This window comes from Crocuta crocuta, unplaced genomic scaffold (genome assembly GCF_008692635.1).
Source record: "Crocuta crocuta isolate KB4526 unplaced genomic scaffold, BGI_CrCroc_1.0 scaffold233, whole genome shotgun sequence".
Taxonomy (NCBI): domain Eukaryota; kingdom Metazoa; phylum Chordata; class Mammalia; order Carnivora; family Hyaenidae; genus Crocuta; species Crocuta crocuta.
In genome coordinates, this window is record NW_027529526.1 from 2,115,740 (window position 1) to 2,135,675 (window position 19,936).

General features: G+C 38.0%; 2 protein-coding genes and 1 pseudogene across 2 annotated transcripts in view; 2 read left to right on the forward strand and 1 right to left on the reverse strand.

Annotated features, from left to right (window-relative positions):
• The window catches only part of LOC144229089 (L-lactate dehydrogenase C chain), a 42,762-nt gene extending 27,200 nt beyond the window's left edge, over positions 1 to 15,562 (reverse strand). The window contains exons 1-3 of the mRNA XM_077761047.1: positions 15,426 to 15,562; positions 15,005 to 15,139; positions 9,356 to 9,473 (exon numbers count right to left, since the gene is read on the reverse strand). Of these exons, the coding sequence (XP_077617173.1) occupies positions 9,356 to 9,473; positions 15,005 to 15,130 (244 nt within the window). The 5' untranslated portion in view covers positions 15,131 to 15,139; positions 15,426 to 15,562. The remainder of the gene's footprint in view (positions 1 to 9,355; positions 9,474 to 15,004; positions 15,140 to 15,425) is intronic.
• The window catches only part of LOC144229143 (serum amyloid A protein), a 218,577-nt gene that overhangs the window by 53,336 nt on the left and 145,305 nt on the right, over positions 1 to 19,936 (forward strand). The window lies entirely within an intron of this gene.
• Positions 5,483 to 5,647, forward strand: LOC144229088 (mitochondrial import receptor subunit TOM7 homolog pseudogene; annotated as a pseudogene).

The following is a 19,936-nucleotide window of genomic DNA, read 5'->3' on the forward strand; positions in this document are numbered from 1 at the left end:
TACTTTTTCAAATACCGATTCCTCCACTAGGCATCTTCTAATCGTATCATTCATAAATACTACTCTTACTTGACTGAATTTTTATAGCACTTCCTGCCTATAATTCTCAAATAGTCCTTAATATAATGCCTTCTGTTATCTTTCCATGGTTATGTCATACTTACATTCTTAACTTGATCATAAGCTCCATAATAACAGGTTCCGATGACATATTCCTCCCTTTCTTTCACAAATATAGCACCTTCTGTGTTCCCAGCACTTGGACCCTGTGTTCAAACTATTGTACATATGAGGCAATTAAAAACATCTTGAAAATCAATAACCTCCCATTGCTCTTTGTCATTAGAGCGCACTAAATGTATTTTCAAAAGCACCCTGTTGTGAAATACATCATTCACACAGAGTAAGGTTTAGGAAACATATGTTCAATTTTAAAAATGTTAAAGTTGAGAACAGCTGCATGAAAGGATGTTTGGGGCTGCAAAGTAGTGGCCCTCGCTCCTGGGTCACAAGAGCACTGTGCTCGCCACAGAAGCAAGGATCCAGGACCAGTGTGGGGAAAAGGACCGTCACCTCTAGAGGGCTACCTCAAGAAACAAGCCAAAGTACACATGGTGGAGAGTCCCAAATACCACTACGAGTAGGGAAATAAAATAACCAAAGTCTCAACAAGAGAAACCAAGAGACACCATTCAAAGAACACTTCCTGAACAGACAGGCCCTGGACAGTCAAAGAGCCCCCTTTAATACAGCAGCACCCACAAGGGCAGAGTGCATAACAAGCTTTTAAAATTAACAAGAGATAGAAAGCTAACCAAAATGATGAAACAGAAGAACTCTCCAAAGAAATTCCAGGAAGAAATGACAGCTAAAGAACTGCTCAAAACAGATATAAGCAACATAACTGAACAAGAATTTAGAACAATAGTCATAAAATTAATCGCTGGGCTTTAAAAAGGTATGGAAGACATCAGAGAAACTATTGCTACAAGAACTATGGAGCTTAAAAATAGTTGTGATGAATTAAAAAATGCTATAAATGAGATACATAATAAAATGGAGGCATCCAATGCATGGATTGAAGAAGCAGAAAGGAGAATAAGTGATTTAGAAGACACAATTACAGAAAAAGAGGAAGCTGAGAAAAAAAGAGATAAGCTGATCCAGGAACACGAAAGGAGAGTTTGAGAACTCAGTGATACAATCAAACAGAACAATATCCGTATCATAGGAATCGCACGACACATCATAGTGACACTAGCAAAATATAAGGACAAAGAGAGAATTTTGAAAGCAGCTAGGAATAAAAGGGCCCTAACATACAATGGGAAACTTATCAGAGTGGTGACAGACCTATCTACTGAAACTTGGGAAGCCAGAAAAAAATGGCAAGAAATCTTCAATGTTATGAACAGAAAAATATGCAGCCAAGAATCCTCTATCCAGCCAGCCTGTCATTCAGAATAGAAGGAGAGNGCCGAAGGAGTCCTTGAACAAACTATAGCAGAGAACTTTCCAAATCTGGGGAAGGAAATAGATGTTGAAGTCCAAGAGGCACAGAGAACTCCCCTCAGATGTAACTTGAATTGATCTTCTGCACGACACATCATAGTGACACTAGCAAAATATAAGGACAAAGAGAGAATTTTGAAAGCAGCTAGGAATAAAAGGGCCCTAACATACAATGGGAAACTTATCAGAGTGGTGACAGACCTATCTACTGAAACTTGGGAAGCCAGAAAAAAATGGCAAGAAATCTTCAATGTTATGAACAGAAAAATATGCAGCCAAGAATCCTCTATCCAGCCAGCCTGTCATTCAGAATAGAAGGAGAGATAAAAGTCTTTCCAAATAAACAAAAATTGAAAGAATTTGTCACCACTAAACCAGCCCTACAAGAAATCCTGAGGGGGACTCCATGAGGGAAACGTTGCAAGGAACACAAGATACCAGAGACACCACCATAAGTATAAATCCCACAGAGGACACGATGACTCTAAACGCCTATTTTTCAATAATGACACTGAATGTAAATGGGCTGAATCTTCCAATCAAAAGACACACGGTGGCAGAATGGATAAAAAAACAAAATCCATCTATTTCCTGTCTACAAGAAACTCATTTTAGACCTGAGGTACCTTCAGATTGAAAGTAAGGGGATGGAGAAATATATATCATGCTACTGGAAGTCCAAAGAAAGCTGGAGTAGCTATACTTATATCAGACAAACTGGACTTTAAAGTAAAGACAGTAACTGCTTGAGAGTCTCTCTCTCTCCTTCTCCTTCTGTCCCTCCCCCACTCATGTGTGGTTTCCCTCTCTCTCTAAAAAAAAAAAAAAAAGAAAAGAAAAGAATTTGCATTCCTTTAAAATATAAACATAAATCTAAGTGACATGTCTTCTTTGGAAATTTCTATATAAATTAAAAACAATTTTTTTATGTTTTATTTATTTCTGAGAGAGAGAGAGATTGACTGCATGAACAGGGGAAGGTCAGAGAGAGAGGGAGATACAGAATCTGAAACAGGCTCCAGGCTCTGAGCTAGCTGTCAGCACAGATCCCGACGCGGGGCTCGAACCCATGAACCATGAGATCATGACCTTAGCCAAAGTTGGACACTTAACCGACTGAGCCATCCAGGCAGCCCTATATAAAATTTTTAAGTATGTGTGGCAAAGATGGTATAGAAAGAAAGAAATGTATTAACTCTGAAACATTTAATTTAACACATAAATTGAGTTATGCCTCTAGACTCAACAAACATTTATTCCTATTGTGTCAACATAGACATGAGGCAAAGGGAAAACAAATAAATTACCTGAGTTATGCAATGATCTAGTGCTTGAATCAAAATGAAAATCCTTTCATTTGGGACTCACTATCCTTAAATGGGGTAGTGACTTACTCTATGTGAAATCTATTCTTCCTAGAACAATTCATTGACACAGTGTTGTAAAGATAGCCTTCATAGTGGCACCCACCCAACTCCAGAGGGTAGAATGTCCTTTTGTGATTTTATTGTTTTTTGTAGTTTTTCTTTTGTCTTGTTTCATTTTGTTTTTGTTTTGCAAATAAAAGAAAACTAACTTTTCAAACTAAAAAAATAAAAAATAAAAAAAAATAAAGTAAAGACAGTAACAAGGGATGAAGAAGGGCATTCTATAATAATTACAGGGTCTATCCACCAGGAAGAGCTAAATTATAAATGTCTATGCACCGAATACGGAAGCACCTAAATACATAAAACAATTAATCACAAACAGAAACAAGCTTAGGGACAAGAATGTGCTAATAGCAGGGGACTTTAATACTCCACTTACAACAATGGATAGATCACCTAGACAGAGAATCACTAGAGAAACAATGGACTTGAATGACACATTGGACCAGATGAATTTGACAGATATATTTAGAACTCTACATCCTGAGGCCATGGAATTCACTTTCTTCTCAAGTGCACACGGCACATTCTCCAAGATAGATCACAAACTGGGACATAAAGCAGCCCTCAAAAAATATAAAAGAATTGAGATCATACCATGCACACTTTCAGATCACAATGCTATGAAACTTGAAATCAATCACGGGAAGAAGTCTGGAAAACCTCCAAAAACATGGAGGTTAAAGAACACCCTACTAAAGTATGAATGCACCAATCAGGCAATTAGAGAAGAAATTTTAAAATATATGGAAACAAATGAAAATGAAAATACAACAATCCAAACTCTACGAGATGTGGCAAAGGCAGTCCTAAGAGGAAAGAAACCAACTTGACAATAAACCATTTAAGAAAAAAGACAAAAAATAAGCAAAAAATAAAAAACAAAATAAAAATGTTAAAGTTAACAACTCCATAAAAACAGAAATTAGTAGAACATCACCAATATCTTGGAAGCCACTATGTGCCCCCTAATAAGTTGCATCTATCTCTCTCATACTCCGAGTTTACCAAACATTCTTCAGAAGGGTAAAAGTCACCCCCACACAGTTGTACCATCTATCCGTATTTAAACAACATATTCAGTGTCACCTTTTTTTGAACCATAAGGTATATATTACTTTAGCTAAATATGATATAACTGATATTTATCCATGTTAACTGTCTGTAGTTCATTCACTTTCACTGCTGGATAATATATACAACTTAGTATTAATATTCAGTGAATTGTTTCCAGTTTGGGGCTTTCACGTCATATAGGTGTCTGGATGGCTCCGTTGGGTAAGTGTCTGACTCTTGATTTCAGCTCAGGTCATGCATTCACAGTTCATTAGCTCTGTCTGCACTGACAGCCAGGAGGTTGGGATTCTCTCTCCCTCTCTCTCTGCCCTTCCCCCCCTCACACCTTCTCTCTCAAAATAAATAAACTTTAAAAAATCACAACCCGATACATTCTTGTATCTGTATTCTAGTGCACATGTGCAAAATTTCTCCTGGGAAGACATCTAGGGATACAATTTCTGGGTAGTGGAATACGTTCATACTCAACTTCCATGGGTAATGACAAACTTTTTGAAAAAGTGGTTTTACTCCAATATATTCCTACATGTCATGCGTGAGAGTACGTACTGTTCCACATCCTGATACTTAATGATTTATCACACTTCTGCCAATCTAATGGCTGTGAAATTGCTTATTGATATGCTTTTTATTTTCCTTTCCTGGGTTACTATTGATTGTCTTTTCATATATTTATAGGCCATTTGTGTTTCTTCTTTTGTGAAATGTTCAAGTCTTTTAACACTTTTCTGTTTTTTAAGTTTATTTGAGAGAGAGAGAGAAAGCACACACACACGAGTCAGGAGGGGCAGACAGAGAGGGAGAGAGAATCCCTGACACGGGGATTGATCTCACAAACGGTGAGATCATGACCTGAGCTAAAATCAAGAGTCAGACACTTAACTGACTGAGCCAGCCAGGCTCCCCTCCCCATTTTTGTGTTGGGTTATGATTATTTATTTTATTTAGTATAGGAGTACTTTTATTCTAAACACTATTCTTTTGTCAGTTGTTTATGTTGCAAATATCTTCTGTAAGTTTATGACTTTCTCTTCACCATTTTACAGGGTCTTTTCATAAACACAAATTATAAACTTTATGTTCTTTACTTTATATTTTTACTTTTTGTGTCTTTGTGTTTAAGAAATTCTTCCCTACTCTGAGGTCGTAACGATATTCTATATTATCTTCTCAATAGAAGTTCCAAAGTTTTGTCTTTCACATTTTGGCTTTTAACCAACCTGGAATTAAGTTGTCTGTGTGTTACCCGATACAGTTTCGATTTTAATTCTTTCCATAAAAATAACCATTGCCATGACAAAAATTTTTTTATAAGTCCATACATTTCTCATTGACCTACAATATGATCAGTGTTAAATAACAATCTTCATCTCTGCACTTAATTCATGTAACTTGATAATGTCTTGATATCTGGTAAAGCAAGTTCTCCCCACCTTGTTCTTTTGTTCTTTTGTTTCATCAACATGGTGAAACTAAGCAAAGAGGCCAAGCAGAGGCTGCAGCTCTTCAAGGATGGCCAGTTTGTCATCCACTGGGGTTTTATTCCTCTTGCGATTTACCAGGGATTTTAGAGGAGTACAGAACCTGCAATGCCTGAACCAACTGTTTTGAACCTACTTTGGGGATAAAAGACTATTCGGTCATCTGGATTTGGAAGCAATCAATGGGCAGGAACAACATAAAAGGCGTGCACTCTAACTTGGATAAGAGTACATCATTCAGACATTCACCAGTTAGAGGGCATAGGCTTCTTACTATACAGATACATCAGTGGCAGAGTGGAACCTCTACTGAATTATTTATGATAGACTGCATCAAAATAAAATTTTGATGATCAAAAAAAAAAGAGTCTCGTCTATGGGTGCTTGGGTGGCTCAGTCAATTGAGCGTCCAACTTCAGCTCAGGTCATGATCTCACAGTTTGTGGGTTCAAGCCCCTCATTGGGCTCTCTGCTGACAGCTCAGAGCCTGGAGCCTGCTTTGGATTCTGTGTCTCCCTCTCTCTCTGCCCCTCCTCTGCTCGAGCATGCACTCACTCATTTTCTCTCTCTCTCTGTCTCTCTCTGTCTCACACACAAAAATAAACATTAAAAATAAAAGTCCTCTTCATCACACTGCCCTGCTTGATTAAAAAAAAAAGTCTATTCTTGGACATTTGAATTCTTAAATGAATCTTAAAATAAATTTAGTATATCAACTGACTTTTTAGGGTTTTGACCATAGTTACAATATAATGTATAATCAATATGAAAAGAGTGGACACCTTATAATACAGAGACTTTTATGTACAAGGTCTATGTATTTAGGTATTTAATATAATCCAGTGAGGTTGTATTCTTTCCTGTATAAAAGCTCTTAAAGATATTTTGTTAGATATATTCACATGCACTTCCTGGTTTTGATGAAAACATAATAGCTTTAAATTCTTTTGCTTGTTCTTGACACATAAATACAATGGATTCTTTATTAATAGCTTTGTGTCCAACATCCTCACTAAACTCTTAGTTCTATATGTTGTCCCTCTTTTGTTCTTTTTTCCATTACCTTCTTTTTGATTCATTATGATTTTCTAACTTTACTTCTTCCCCTTTAGTACTTTAGAAGGTACACCATTTCTATTCTTTTAAAGATTGTCACAAGTTACAATATGCATATTTAACTCAGCAAAGTCCAAAGTTAATCATCACCTTCCCATCTTCCCTAATGACTAAAGAACTTAGAACATCACTTCATTCACCACTACTACCTTTCTTCAGATTTATATGCTATATTTAAAATTTTTTAATCCCATAAGACACTATATAGTCTTACAAAATTTATATTTATTTAGATTTGTCCTCATTTTTACCATTTTCTGTGCTCTTCGTGTTTTGCATCTCAGATGAGATTTTTCTTTCATCTTAAGTATACATTTTTGCATTTTTATTAGCGAAGATCTGATGGTAACTATCTTAGCCTTTGTCTAAAAATGTCTTCATTTTAACCTTATTCTTGAAAGATATTTTTGCTGTGTAGAGATTCTGGATTGACACTTACTCCCAGCACACTAAAGATAATATTTCAGGGGTGCTGGGTGGCTCAGCTGGTTAAGTGTCTGACTTCAGCTCAGGTCATGATCTCATAGTTTGTGAGTTTGAGCCCCACATTGGGCTCTGTGCTGTCAGCATGGAGTCTGTCTTGGATCTTCTGTGCTCTTTCTCTCTGACACCCTCCTCCCAGCTCATGCTCGCTCGCTCTCTTGCTCGCTCTCTCAAAAATAAATTAATTAAAAAAAATAAAGATATCATTTCATTGTATTCTGGTTTCACTATGCTATGGATAAGTCAGTTACTGTCTCCCTTTTCTGTAGGTAATTTGTCTAGTGACAATTTTTTCCTTCTCTTTGCCTTTAGTGTTCTCTAATTTCACAAGAATGTGTCTAGGGTAGGATTTTATATTTATCCTTCTTGAGTTTATTTGCCTTCAGTGTGTGGGTTGTTTTTCATTAGTTCTCAAAAATCATGGGTGCCTTGCCTTAGTGGCTCAGTAGGTTAAGCAACCAACTCTTGATTTTGGCTCAGGTCATGATCTCACAGTTCATGAGTTCGAGCCCCGCACTGGGCTCCACACTGACAGCATGAAGCTTGCTTGGGAATCTCTCTCTTCCTCTCTCTCTGCCCCTCCCCCACTCACACTCTCTCTAAAAAATTGCTCAATCATACATTCTTCAAACATTTCCTCTTCCCCATTCACTTTTCCAATTAAATGTACATGAAACTTTACCACTCTATCCTGTATGATTCTTAGCCGGTCATATTTTCTACTTCTTGCTGTTGTCTGTGTAATTGTCTAGACTTATCATTTCTCTCTTCAGATGCGTCTGCTCTATTATTAAACCCACTGACTTTTTTTTATTTCATTCTATTTAATATTTAGAAGTTATATTTGGCTATTTTTAAAATCTGGTTTTTTTTATAGTTTCCTGTTTCATACTGGTATTTTCAAGTTTGTCCTTTATTTCTCTAAAGGAATAACCATAGTTAATTTGTAATTTGTGTTTCATAATTTCAGTTTCCAAAATTTATCGTGGCCTTTTCGGTTATCTCTGCTGGTTCTTGCTCATGCATTTTCTTTGTAGGTTTAATTATTCCTACAGTAAGATGTTCATTTGGTGGTGGTGGGAGGATTTTATTTGTGGAAGTTCTCTGAGGTCTGCAATAAAGTGGGTTTCTTCCAGAAACTATCTTAAGTCCTATGACTGCTTGAGGTTTTTTTGGAATTCAAATAAGGGACCGCTGGTGGCTGCAAATTCTTAGCCACTATTTCCCTCCTTTACTAAAGCAACTGACACACTTGGTTTTACTGTCAGTCCCCAGAAGTAGGGAGAAAGGGATTATTTCTAGGTCATCCTTATATCAAGGAATTGGCAAACAAGGGCCAGCAAGCCAAAACTGGGGAACCACCTGTTTTAGTAAATAAAATCTCATTGGAACATAGCCACACCTACTCACACATTGTTGATGGCTGCTTTACAATTACAACAGCAGAGTTGAGTAAGTTTTGACAGAGACTGTATTGCCCACAAAGCCTAAAATATTTACCATCTGATCTTTTACAAGAAAGTTTACTAGGGGTGCCTGGGTAGCTCAGTTGATTAAACCTCTGACTCTTGATTTTGGTTCCAGTCTTGATCTTACCATTCCTGAGTCTGAGCCCCACGTCAGGCTCTGTGCTGAGAGTGCAGAGCCTGCTTAGGATTCTCTCCCTTCCTCTCTCTCTGCCCCTCCCCCACTTGTATTTGCTCAAAAATAAATAAATATTTAAAAAAAATTTTTTTAATGTTTATTTTATTATTGAGACAGAGAAATACGGCATGAGTGGGGGAGGGGCAGAGAGAGAGAGAGAGAGAGAGACAGAGATTCCAAAGCAGGTTCCAGGATCTGAGCTGTTAGCACAGAGCCCGACACGGGGCTCAAACCCATGAACTGTGAGATCATGACCTGAGGCGAAGTTGGATGCTCAACCCACTGAGCCACCCAGGTGCCCCATAAATAAACATTTTTTAAAAATAAAAAAATTAAAAGCATTATCCAATATGACACATAAAAACAAATGAATAGAAAAAGGAAATAAACAAAACCATTAACAGAAGATATTTTGATTTTTTTTTACATTTTTAAATACTTTTTCTCAGTTCTTTTTTTAAAATTAACCCTTTAGGCAAAAGTTAACCTTTGAAACTATATGTCCTAATGAAAGTGGTGCTATTTTAATTTTATATTTATAGATATCAGTATGGTAAAATTCATTACTCTTTTTTAAAGCTCTGAAAAGAACTCTATAAAATTTAAATTAACCTTTTCCAGACGTAATCTTTGAAGTACTAAAGAAAAGACTGCCATGCTGAAGATCCATCGCTTCTCCCTTCAGTTTGTCTGCTGCAACATCAACAAGGGTAAGTTCATCAGTCAAATCCTAAAATACATCAAAGTTTTGGATAATGTGATCTGAAGAATGTTCCTATTTCAGTTTTAGAAATATGAGTAAAAATTTTGTGTGGTTACCTTATAATCAAAGTAGAGTTATATTTTAATAGATAATTATATAAAAATGATAGTTTGTGAATATGCATAGAGTAACCAGAAGTCAAAGTGAGTGACAGAATGTAGAAAAATTACTAAATGCTTTGCCTTCATATAATTTTTAAATTTTTAGAGAGTTTTTTCCCCTACATCAGATAATAGTTTTAAAACAATGAAAAGGTTTTAAATTTTTTCAAAGGACGTTATTACATTTAACTTTTATGCCCAGTTTTTGAATTGGCTGAAATTGTTTTTAGTATGTATCCTTATGGCCAAAATAGAAAGGTGCCCCCTGTGGGAACCCATTTCATGTGGTTCAGCACAATACATTTAATGTCAGATCTCCAACCTAGGGGGAAACAGGCATATAACCAGCCCATAGCTCCCAGTCAGCCATGCAATCACGGAGCTAAACAATGAATACACTTAGACCATTCTGTTTTTTTACTTTCAGTACCATATTCAATAAATTTTGTGAGATATTCAACACTTTATTGTAAAATAGGTTTCGTGTTTCATGGTTTTACCCAACTGTAAGCTAATGTAATTGTTCAGAGCATGTTTAAGGTAGGCTAGGCTAAGCTATGATAGGTGGAATAAGTGTATTAAATATATTGTCAACTTAGGATATGTTCAACTTATGATGAGTTTTTGGAATGTAACCTCATCATAAATCCAGAAAGATCTATATAGTCTTCCTTTAATTCTAATTATTCTAATTTGAATTGAGTTTTTTTTACAAAATGAAAAAAACACAGAACTGTATAGAAGGAAATTTTCCCCCTCAGATTCCAGTGGCTAGATTCCAAAGATGAGCAGTAAGGGAAAGGGATCAAAGTCCCTATTTACTACTGTCCTCTGAACTTTCTGGAAAACTATAGATTCTAAAACATACTAAATTATGTGTTATATATATCAGGAGTATGAGGAAGATAAGGAGTTTCACCCAGAAGGATCACATATCACTTCTAAGCTAATTGGTAAGAAAACCAGATCACATTCATGGATTCATTTTTTTACATTAGTCCATTTATCTGTCTGGGTATGAACAGGAAAACAGAAACCACTCTAAGCATTTCAACAGAAAGTATTTAATACAGGGAACTGATTAGACAGCTGTTGGAGGGCTGAAAAGACAAAAAGGGAACATTTGAGGTAACCCAGAGCTATGAAGCTACTAGCCCTAAGACTGGGAACAAAGAGAAAGACTAAAGGAGGCACTTCATGGAGCCAGGTTCAGACCTCTGGAAGAGGCAAAACCTGGCTGCTGTTGATACCACTGAAAGAGCAAAATGAAGCTGGGTAGTCCAAAAGAAACTAGAATCTAGAACCAACTGCTACCACTGAGGCAAAGGGGGCTACAGTGACCAACACAACAAACAAATAGGAAGAAGGTGGTCATTTCTCCACTCCTGCCTTCCAATTTCATCTAATGACCCCTATTCGCAGAACCTAACAAGCTGCCCGCTGGTAAAGGAGAAAAAGATTATGCTGAGATCCAGCACCAGCAACACAGAGTAAAGAAAGTTGGATTTGGAGCTGAGTGACCATAACTTAATAACCAACACAGCCTGTTTTTAAATTATATTTCCAACTTGAATTATCTCTCTTCTTAACAAGTTACCAGACAATTCTCTTATCAAGGGAATCTTCCCAGCTCCATTTGTCTTGACTGTTAGAGGCAGAACTCAAATAATCCCTAAAAGTTTTTTTTAAATTTTATTTATGTCTTTATTTTATTTTGAGAGACAGAGGCAGAGACAGAGAGTGAGAGGGGAGGGGCAGAGAGAGAGGGAGACACAGAATCTGAAACAGGCTCCAGGCTCTGAGCTGTCAGCACAGAGCCTGATGCTGGTCGAACCCACAAACTGTGAGATCATGACCTGAGCCGAAGTTGGACGCTTAACCAACTGAGCCACCCAGCCACCCCAAAGTTTTTGTGTTTTAAGAATTAACTATATCTATAAGTCATTTCTCAAACAGACTTCCAAATAGAGAGTCTGGGTTTGTTTAGTCTGTTAGAATTTTTTAAGGATAGTTACGAGCATCGCAAGATCTCTTCTCCAGGAAGTTCTAGAATGGCCATAGTAAGGTAAGAGAATAGTAAAGTAAAAGTAAGAGAATAAAAAAAATCAATCTAAGGAAAACTGCTTTGGCCACTTTATTCTCTACATGACAAGGAAGTAGGCTGTACTGTTATGCTTTCAAGTCTACCTTTCAATAGGGGTGCCTGGGTGGCTCAGTTGGTTAAACATCCGACTTTGGCTCAGGTCATGACCTCACTGTTTGTGACTTCGAGCCTCACATTGCCTCTGTGTGGACAGCTCAGAGCCTGGAGCCTGCTTCAGATTCTGTGTCTTCCTCTCTCTCTCTGCTCCTCCCCTGCTCATGCTCTGTCTCTCAAAATTAGTAAATAAAAATGTTTAAAAATTTTTTTAATAAATAAAGTCCACCTTTCAATGATACATGCAGGTGTCATGGTATTCATTACAGCCCATATGCCCCTTGAAGTCAATAGACTATATAACTACGTATATTTTAATATCTGTCATTACTTTCCATTTATCCCACAATGTGCATCAATGTGATCTCGGTATTTCCAGTGTACTATGGATTCTAGTAGGAAATAAATTGCCTCCAACAACTGACCTCTTACAACTGGAGTTCTGAAATTTCTTGACGTCTTTGAGGAAGCTTTATTTGATTCACTGTACTAAGCACTCAATAAATTATTTTTTTAAGATTTTATTTTATTTTATTTTTTTAATATTTTTATTTATTTCTAGGAGAGAGAGAGACAGCGTGAGCAGGGGAGGGTCAGAGAGAGAGGGAGACACAGACTCTGAAACAGCCTCCAGGCTCTGAGCTGGCAGTCAGCACAGAGCCCGACGTGGGGCTCAAACCCATGAACCGCGAGATCATGACCTAAGAGAAAGTCGAATGCTTAACCGACTAAGCCACCCAGGTGCCCCTAAGATTTTATTTTTAAATAATCACCACACCAACGTGGGGCTCTCATTCACAACTCCAAGATGAAGAGTTGCATGCTCCACTGACTGAGCCAGTCAGGCACCCCATTCAATAAATTCTTTATATCTGCAAATTCACACCCTTCAGTTTTATAATTTTTCTTTTATCTCTTGAATAATTTTCTTCTCTCTCTTTCTTTTTTCTACTAGAAACGTCAACGAGTTACTGGACCTCCTCATCAGCCCTCTAATTTCATCTCTTTTCTATATTACATCTTTGACGATTTGCTTTCTAGCAGCCCAGTAGAAGTAATAAGGGTTCCTGCCTCACTGTCCAAAATGGAGATTTTCACCTAATCCTACTGCCTTCAATAAGATGCCCATCTTTACTGTCCTTGATGCCTTGAGCACAGAACATGCCTGATAAAATTATCCAAAGGATGTACTACTTCCCCTTGCCTGCTGGGGTGTGAGAAGCAGTTACTTGGTTGATTTAGGTGCAGAAGGGAATCTGGTGGTTTTCCTTCTCATCATATAAACTTTGGATCAATTCTCCTGTGTTTTTTCCATCCTCCACATTGTGAGGTAACTGGTACTTCCAATTCCTAAACCTTTCTTGGGGCTCTGGATCTTAACTGGCTTGGCTTCTTGTCATCTCTCTCCCAGTTTAAAAAAAAAAAATTGTCTAAATAACATAATAAAGCTTTTAAGATCACAGGATCTGTGTCCAGATTGCCAAGGTTTGAATTCTAAACCCTTCACCTACTAGCTACTTGACCATGGGCAAGTTACTTAATATCTATGTTTCAGTATTTTCATGGAGATGAAAACAGTACATACCTCCAAAGGTTGTTATAAAGATTAAATAATATCTTTAAAACATTTAGAGAAGCAAAAGACTTGTACACTGAAAACTACAAAACGTTGCTGAAACAAATTAGACACAAATAAATGGAAAGACATCGCATGATCATGGATTGGAATTCCTAATATTGTTAACATATTAGGAATCTGTCAACATACCCAAAGCAATCTACAGATTTAATGCACACCCCTATGAAACCCCAATGGCATTTTAAAAAAAAATAGAAAAATAATCCATGCTAAAATTAATATAGTATCCTAAAGGACTGCAAATGACCAAAACAATCTTGAAAAAGAATAAATTTGGAGGTCCCATGCTTCTCAAATTCAAAACTTATTGCAAAGCTATAGTCATCAAAATAGTGTGGTATTGGCATAAAGACATACAGACCAATGGAATAGAGAAACTAGAAATAAACTCTCACAGGGGTGCCTCGGTGGCTCAGCTGGTTAAGCATCCAACTCTTGATCTTGGCTCAGGCCATGATCTCATGGTTTGTGAGATTGAGCCCCATGTTGGCCTGTGTACTGACAGCACAAGAGCCTGCTTGCGATTCATTCTCTCTCTCTTTCTCTCTGCCCCTCCCCTGCCTTCATGTGTGCTCTCTCTCAAAATAAATAAACTTAAAAAAAAAAAAAGAAACTCTCACATATATGGTCAAATGACTTTTGACAGGAGTGCCAAAAACCATTCAATGGAAGAAAGGAGAGTTTTTTTCAACAAATCATACTGAAATAATTGGATATTTACATGCAAAAGTATGAAGTTGGACCTATACCTTACACTATATACTTAATTAAAAATGGATCAAAGATCTAAATGTAAGACCTAAAACCATAAAACTCTTAGGAGAAAAGAGAAGGGAAAAGATTCATGACATTAGATTTGGCAATGATTTTTGGATATGAAGTACATGCAACAAGAGTAAAAATAGATAAATTAAACCACATTACAATTTTAAAATGTGTATCAAAGAACATAATCAACGGTGTGAATAGAAACCATGGAATGGAAAAAAATTGGAAAATAATGCATTTGATAAGAGATTAATATATAGAATATGAAAAGAATTCCTACAAGTCAACAACAAATAAATACCATGATTTAAAATAGGCAAAACATTTGAATATACTTCTCCAAAGAAGATACACAAATTGCCAACAGCCACATGAAAAGATGCTGTGTAAATAGAAAGGAAAATTAAAGGACTTCCATTATTATTTTATCAAATTGGTACTTTGATAATGAGCATGTAATACTTATACTTAAAAATAATTTTTAAGTATACACTTCTGGGAAATGCGATTTTCACCCATTACTCTTCCAGGAAGGCAAGGTATGGAATCATTTAAACAGAATATTAACAAAATAATTCAATAAACGTGTCTCCTATGAGTAAATTTAAGTAGTCTAGCAATGCCTGAAATATGGTAAACTTCAGATAAAGGTTTCTTAAATTATGTCAAAATCAGATAAGTGAATCCATATTTGCTATCAAAGGATTAGCCCTACAACCCTGAACTCATCAACATCTACAAGTCCTCAAAGTTCTGACGTGATTTTCAGCCACAGGGTAGACTTCTTACTTACTTTCAATAAGATGCAAATAGCAGAAGCCATGCCTACAGCTCCAGTTCCGACAATGGTGATCTTAGTCTGGGGGATCTTATCTTCCCCAGTTAGATTCTCAATAAGCTTCTCCTTGACAGTAGACATTTTGAGAACCTGATAGGGATAATGAAATTTCAGTGGAATCCAACTCCCTAAATTGATCACTCTCATAGGTATCAATGTGCTAACCACACCTAACGCCTAAGGACCTACCTATTGGGTTTGCAGGATATTGGAGCCAAGGGTTGGGAGAAGCGAAAAAGGAATTTCCCAGTCAAGGGGTGTGGAGAGGTAAAGCAAGGGTCAGTCTACCAATCAGTAGTAGGGGTTGGGGAACCAAGAAGCTTTTATTTCTCTTTGCCCTCAAGCCACCATTTTCACCCCAATACTAGATACTCACAAATGCTTTGCCTGGTGCCACTTAGCCAGAAAGCGCAACGCACCGCCTTTAAGGAAGATTTAAAAAAAAAAAAGTAACATCAGAAGAAAAACATCAACGACAGCTGAAGCGCGCAGCCCTGTGACGGTTACTCTGGTTACTCTCGGGACCATCCCCAAGCGCGACTCCCTTTCGTCAGCACGCAAGCTCCGCCTCCCGCAGGCCCAGACGTAGGCACCTAGGCAGGCACTTAACGGTGCTTTCCACCTGGGGAGCTTTCTCGAACTTCTGGGGTTGAGTCCTTGGTGTCCCTATGAAGAATCCTAGGCGTCCTTGAAGAGTGGGAAAGAGAGGGATATTGGGAATACAGTTTCATTTCTTTCTGCCAGCCTAGGCCTGGGATTGAGTTTAGTGTCGAGTTTTTGGAGACCTCGGGTCACACTGGGGAAAAGCCCTCTTGGGAGCATCTCATTTTCTTAACAGGTGTGCCATCATAAGACCGCGTCCTGATGACATAGGTTCCAAAGTGCTTCCAGATAACTTGCCTCTTTCTGATAGGGCATGCTGAAAGGAACTGAGCCCCCAAAGATTAAGAATTTAAGACTGGGCTTGGCAATGACGAACCTGAATTTTAGTATTTTTTGATGTACTTTATCACACCCGAGTGCATACATTTATCTGCAAGAATTTAAAGCATTGAGCCTCTTGGGGCACCTGGTTGACTCACTCGGTTGAGCGTCCGACTTCAGCTCGGGTCATGATCTTCCGGTTTGGGGGTTCGAACCCCCAGTCGGGTTCTGTGCCGACAGCACAGAGCCTGGAGCCTGTTTCAGATTCTGTGTCTCCCTCTCTCTGATCCTCACCCAGCTCACTTTCGCTCGCTCTCAGAAATCAAACCTTTTTTAAAAATTAAAAAAGAAATAAAACATTGAGCCTCCAAAACTTCAGGACAGAGGGCTGAAATAAAGTTTGAATTAAAGTAGTAATGAGGGACACCTGGGTGGTTAAGTCAGTTGAGTATCTGACTCTTGATTTCAGCTCAGGTCATGATCTCACTTTGTGGGTGTAAGCCTCAAGTCAAGCTCCACGAGCCTGCTTGGGACTCTCTAAATAAAAATAAATTAATTAAATAAATAAACAAACAAATAAATCAAACAATCAAACAATAAATAAAACATAAAGTAGTAATGGAAAAGAAAGGCCATGTCGAATTTTCTAAGGGAGCCCTTAATTTATACCATGGGAAGGGGAAACAACCTCCTTGGTCATCTTCTGTTGAGTATTTGCACCTGAATCCTTTTCCACTTTCTTTTTCAAAGCCTATGTAGTTCAGACCATGCAATCAATCACCCTGCTTAAAACCCTTCCATGGCTTTCCATTACACTTAACCAATTTTTACCACAACCTAAAAGACATTCAAGATTTGGCCTCCTAGCCCTCCAACTTCATCTCTGGACACTCTCACCTCACTCACCTCCAGATTTTGCACAGCTTTTTATTGGCTCAGGACTTTTTGCTGTTCCCTGTATTTAGAAAGTTCTTGTGGCACCTGGGTGGCTCAGTTGGTTAAGCATCCAACCTCAGCTCAGGTCAGGATCTCACGGTTTGTGAGTCTGAGCCCCAAATCAGGCTCTGTGCTGACAGCTCAGAGCCTGGAGATTGCTTCAGAGTCTATGTCTCCCTCTCTCTCTCTCTCTCTCTGCCCCTCCCCTGCTTGAGCATGCTCTCTCTCAAAAAGAAATAAACATTAAAAAAAAAAAAAGAAGAAGAAGAAAGTTCTTCCCCAGCCCTTCTCAAATTCGATTCCTTGTTTTCGGTTTGGAACATAAATGGCACTTCCTCTAGCTTTCCTTGACCAGTGTGTCAATTACCATTACCTTGTCACATCCCTCCTGTTTCTCTTATGGCACTTTTCACAAACTACCAGCCCCAAGAAATAGGTTCCCTGTAGCAGACAGGAGAAGCAGCCACTGTTGGTCCTGTACTACTACTTCCTTCCACAGCAACTCTCCGTGTTTGCACCTCATTCACCAGGAGGTTAAGAGAGAAACACTGCTGGTGTGGATGATCATCTGGTGGCAGAAAAAGGTAGTGACCAAACTCCTGATCTGTGTGAAGAAAAAGGCTCTTCATTCATACCTACCTGAAGTGCAGGGCTAGCCCTTGAGGTCCTCTGCCTGAGTGGGCTCACTGGGTAGCTACAATCCAAGCTAGCTTAGCCATTGTGCTTGATTGTTCAGCAATGTAAATACAAGAGGGCCAAGATCTGTACATTCCACCATCTGCCCAACTATAGTACAAATGCGGTAAAGAATTCCGAAAGAGCATGGCTTTGAAGTCCTGATACTTTGGCAATATGGGCTTTAGTGAAAAAAATATATATATCGATCTATCTATATACATTTATATGAACATATATATGTATGTATATATGGAAGGAAGACTATGTTCTGAACATCCCATTTGCTTCCCCACTACTGGCATCTTGTGTTAAATGGAATGAAGGCATACTTAATCCACTTCTCCAAGGTTATTAAAACTAAAATGAGATATTACATTTAAAAGAATCAAGACTTTACAGAGTTGGCCCATTCCTTGCCTAGGGAAGGAAGATACAAGGTGATCCTGAGATACTTTTTTTTGCCAGAAAGTAAGGAAGCTTTACAAGATTAAATCTAAAAATTCACAAAAGATTAGGGTAATAAAACTTTAAGCATTATTTTTCAGTCATGTTGGTATTGACTAATTTACTCTATCAGATATGAAATTAATAAATGTAAATACATTTTTTTAAAGACTAAAAGTTGCCTCAAATTTACATGAGGCCAAAGGCCTAAGTACAGGTTTCTTTTTGGAGTAATTAAAAAGTTCTAAGAGTAGGTAGTGGTGAAGGTTGTACAACTATATGAATCCACAGAATTATATACACTCCTTTAAAAAATTTTTTTTAGGGGCGCCTGGGTGGCTTAGTCGGTTAAGCGTCCGACTTTTTTGAGAGAGAGACAGAACAGGAGCAGGGGAGGAGCAGAGAGAGAGGGAGACATGGAGTCCAAAGCAGGCGCCAGGCTCTGAGCTGTCAGCACAGAGCCCAGTGCGGGGCTCATGAGATCATGAACTGAGCTGAAGTTGGATGCTTAACCGAATGAACTACCCAAGTGTCCCTGCACTCTTTCAAAAGGTGAATTTTAGGGACACTTGGGTGGCTCAGTCAGTTGGGTGTCTGACTTTGGCTCAGGTCAGGATCTCATAGTTCATGAGTTTGAGCCCTGCATCGGGGCTCTGTGTGGACAGCTCAGAGCCTGGGGCCTGCTTCAGATTCTGTCTCCCTCTCTCTCTGTCCCTCCCCTGCTTGCGCTCTCTCAGAAATATTTTTAAAAAAATTTTAAGGTAAATTTTATGACGTATAAATTATATCTAATGTCTGTTTTTTTAAAGCCTGTATAAAAAGCAAGTCCTATTATAATACTTAAGACTACATAGTTCAGTCCTTTCCTTTTACATTTGAGACATGTTGGGAAAAAAAAAAAAGCATGGTTCTTTCTCTTCACTAGCTCTCAGGAAGGAAAGTTCAGTGAAAGATCCTAGATAAGTGATGACAATAAAGTTGTTCTAGTTAACCTGTAGAAGTATCCGGGCCTGAATAAGGATCATAGTTGTAGATATATTTTGAGGAAAATCTAGAAGTTTCTGAGTGGACAACCACCAACGCTATTTGGCTTAAAACGGTTAAGTACCATCAAGTTAACGGCCTCCAGAAAGCAAAAGTTCTTAAAAATCTGTGTATCCCTGAAGTGACAAAGTACCACTGCCTATGCTGTTGGCAAATGGTATTTTTACATTCAGGTGTAGAATGTCATCTACATGGATTATAGGGTACCAGTTGTGATTAGCACTGTTACCGAGTTCTCTCCTAGTAACCTGGGGTTTAGCATAGTGAAATGATAATAATGGAAATGGTACCACAATTACCTAGTCATATATTAATTATATTAAATCATGTTAAAGTCTGATCGTTAGTAAATAATACACCTTAAAAATACCACTGTAGTCTTGCCCAAGAATACCCTAAAGGGTCCCAATGATGTAAAGAGTAAGTCACCGCTTTATTTACCTTAACATAATAAATTAAGAGAAGAGTCACCGTTTAAAGTTTATTTGGTATTTTAGTTGGTTGGTATGACACTTAGTTGGTTGCATTGTTTATATGCAGATCTTTCGTTTTATATTATATGGCAATGTACACTATATTCTGACTGATATAGTACACAAAATAAGATCCTTTAGAACAGTTATGCACAACATGCAATACTGAATTTACATACTGGATCCCAGGATGTGACTGGCTGGAGGAAAAACAAAAGTTGGACTAGGCGTGTTGGGTGGAAGGAACCAGAAGTAATAGAACACACAGGAAATCCACATCTGGTTTGAACAGCAGCCGCAGCATATGCAGCATTGGCAGTTGTGCGTCTGAGGCGATGGAACTATTTTACGTTAACCAACTCAGGACTCTACAACATAGGTTCCATCC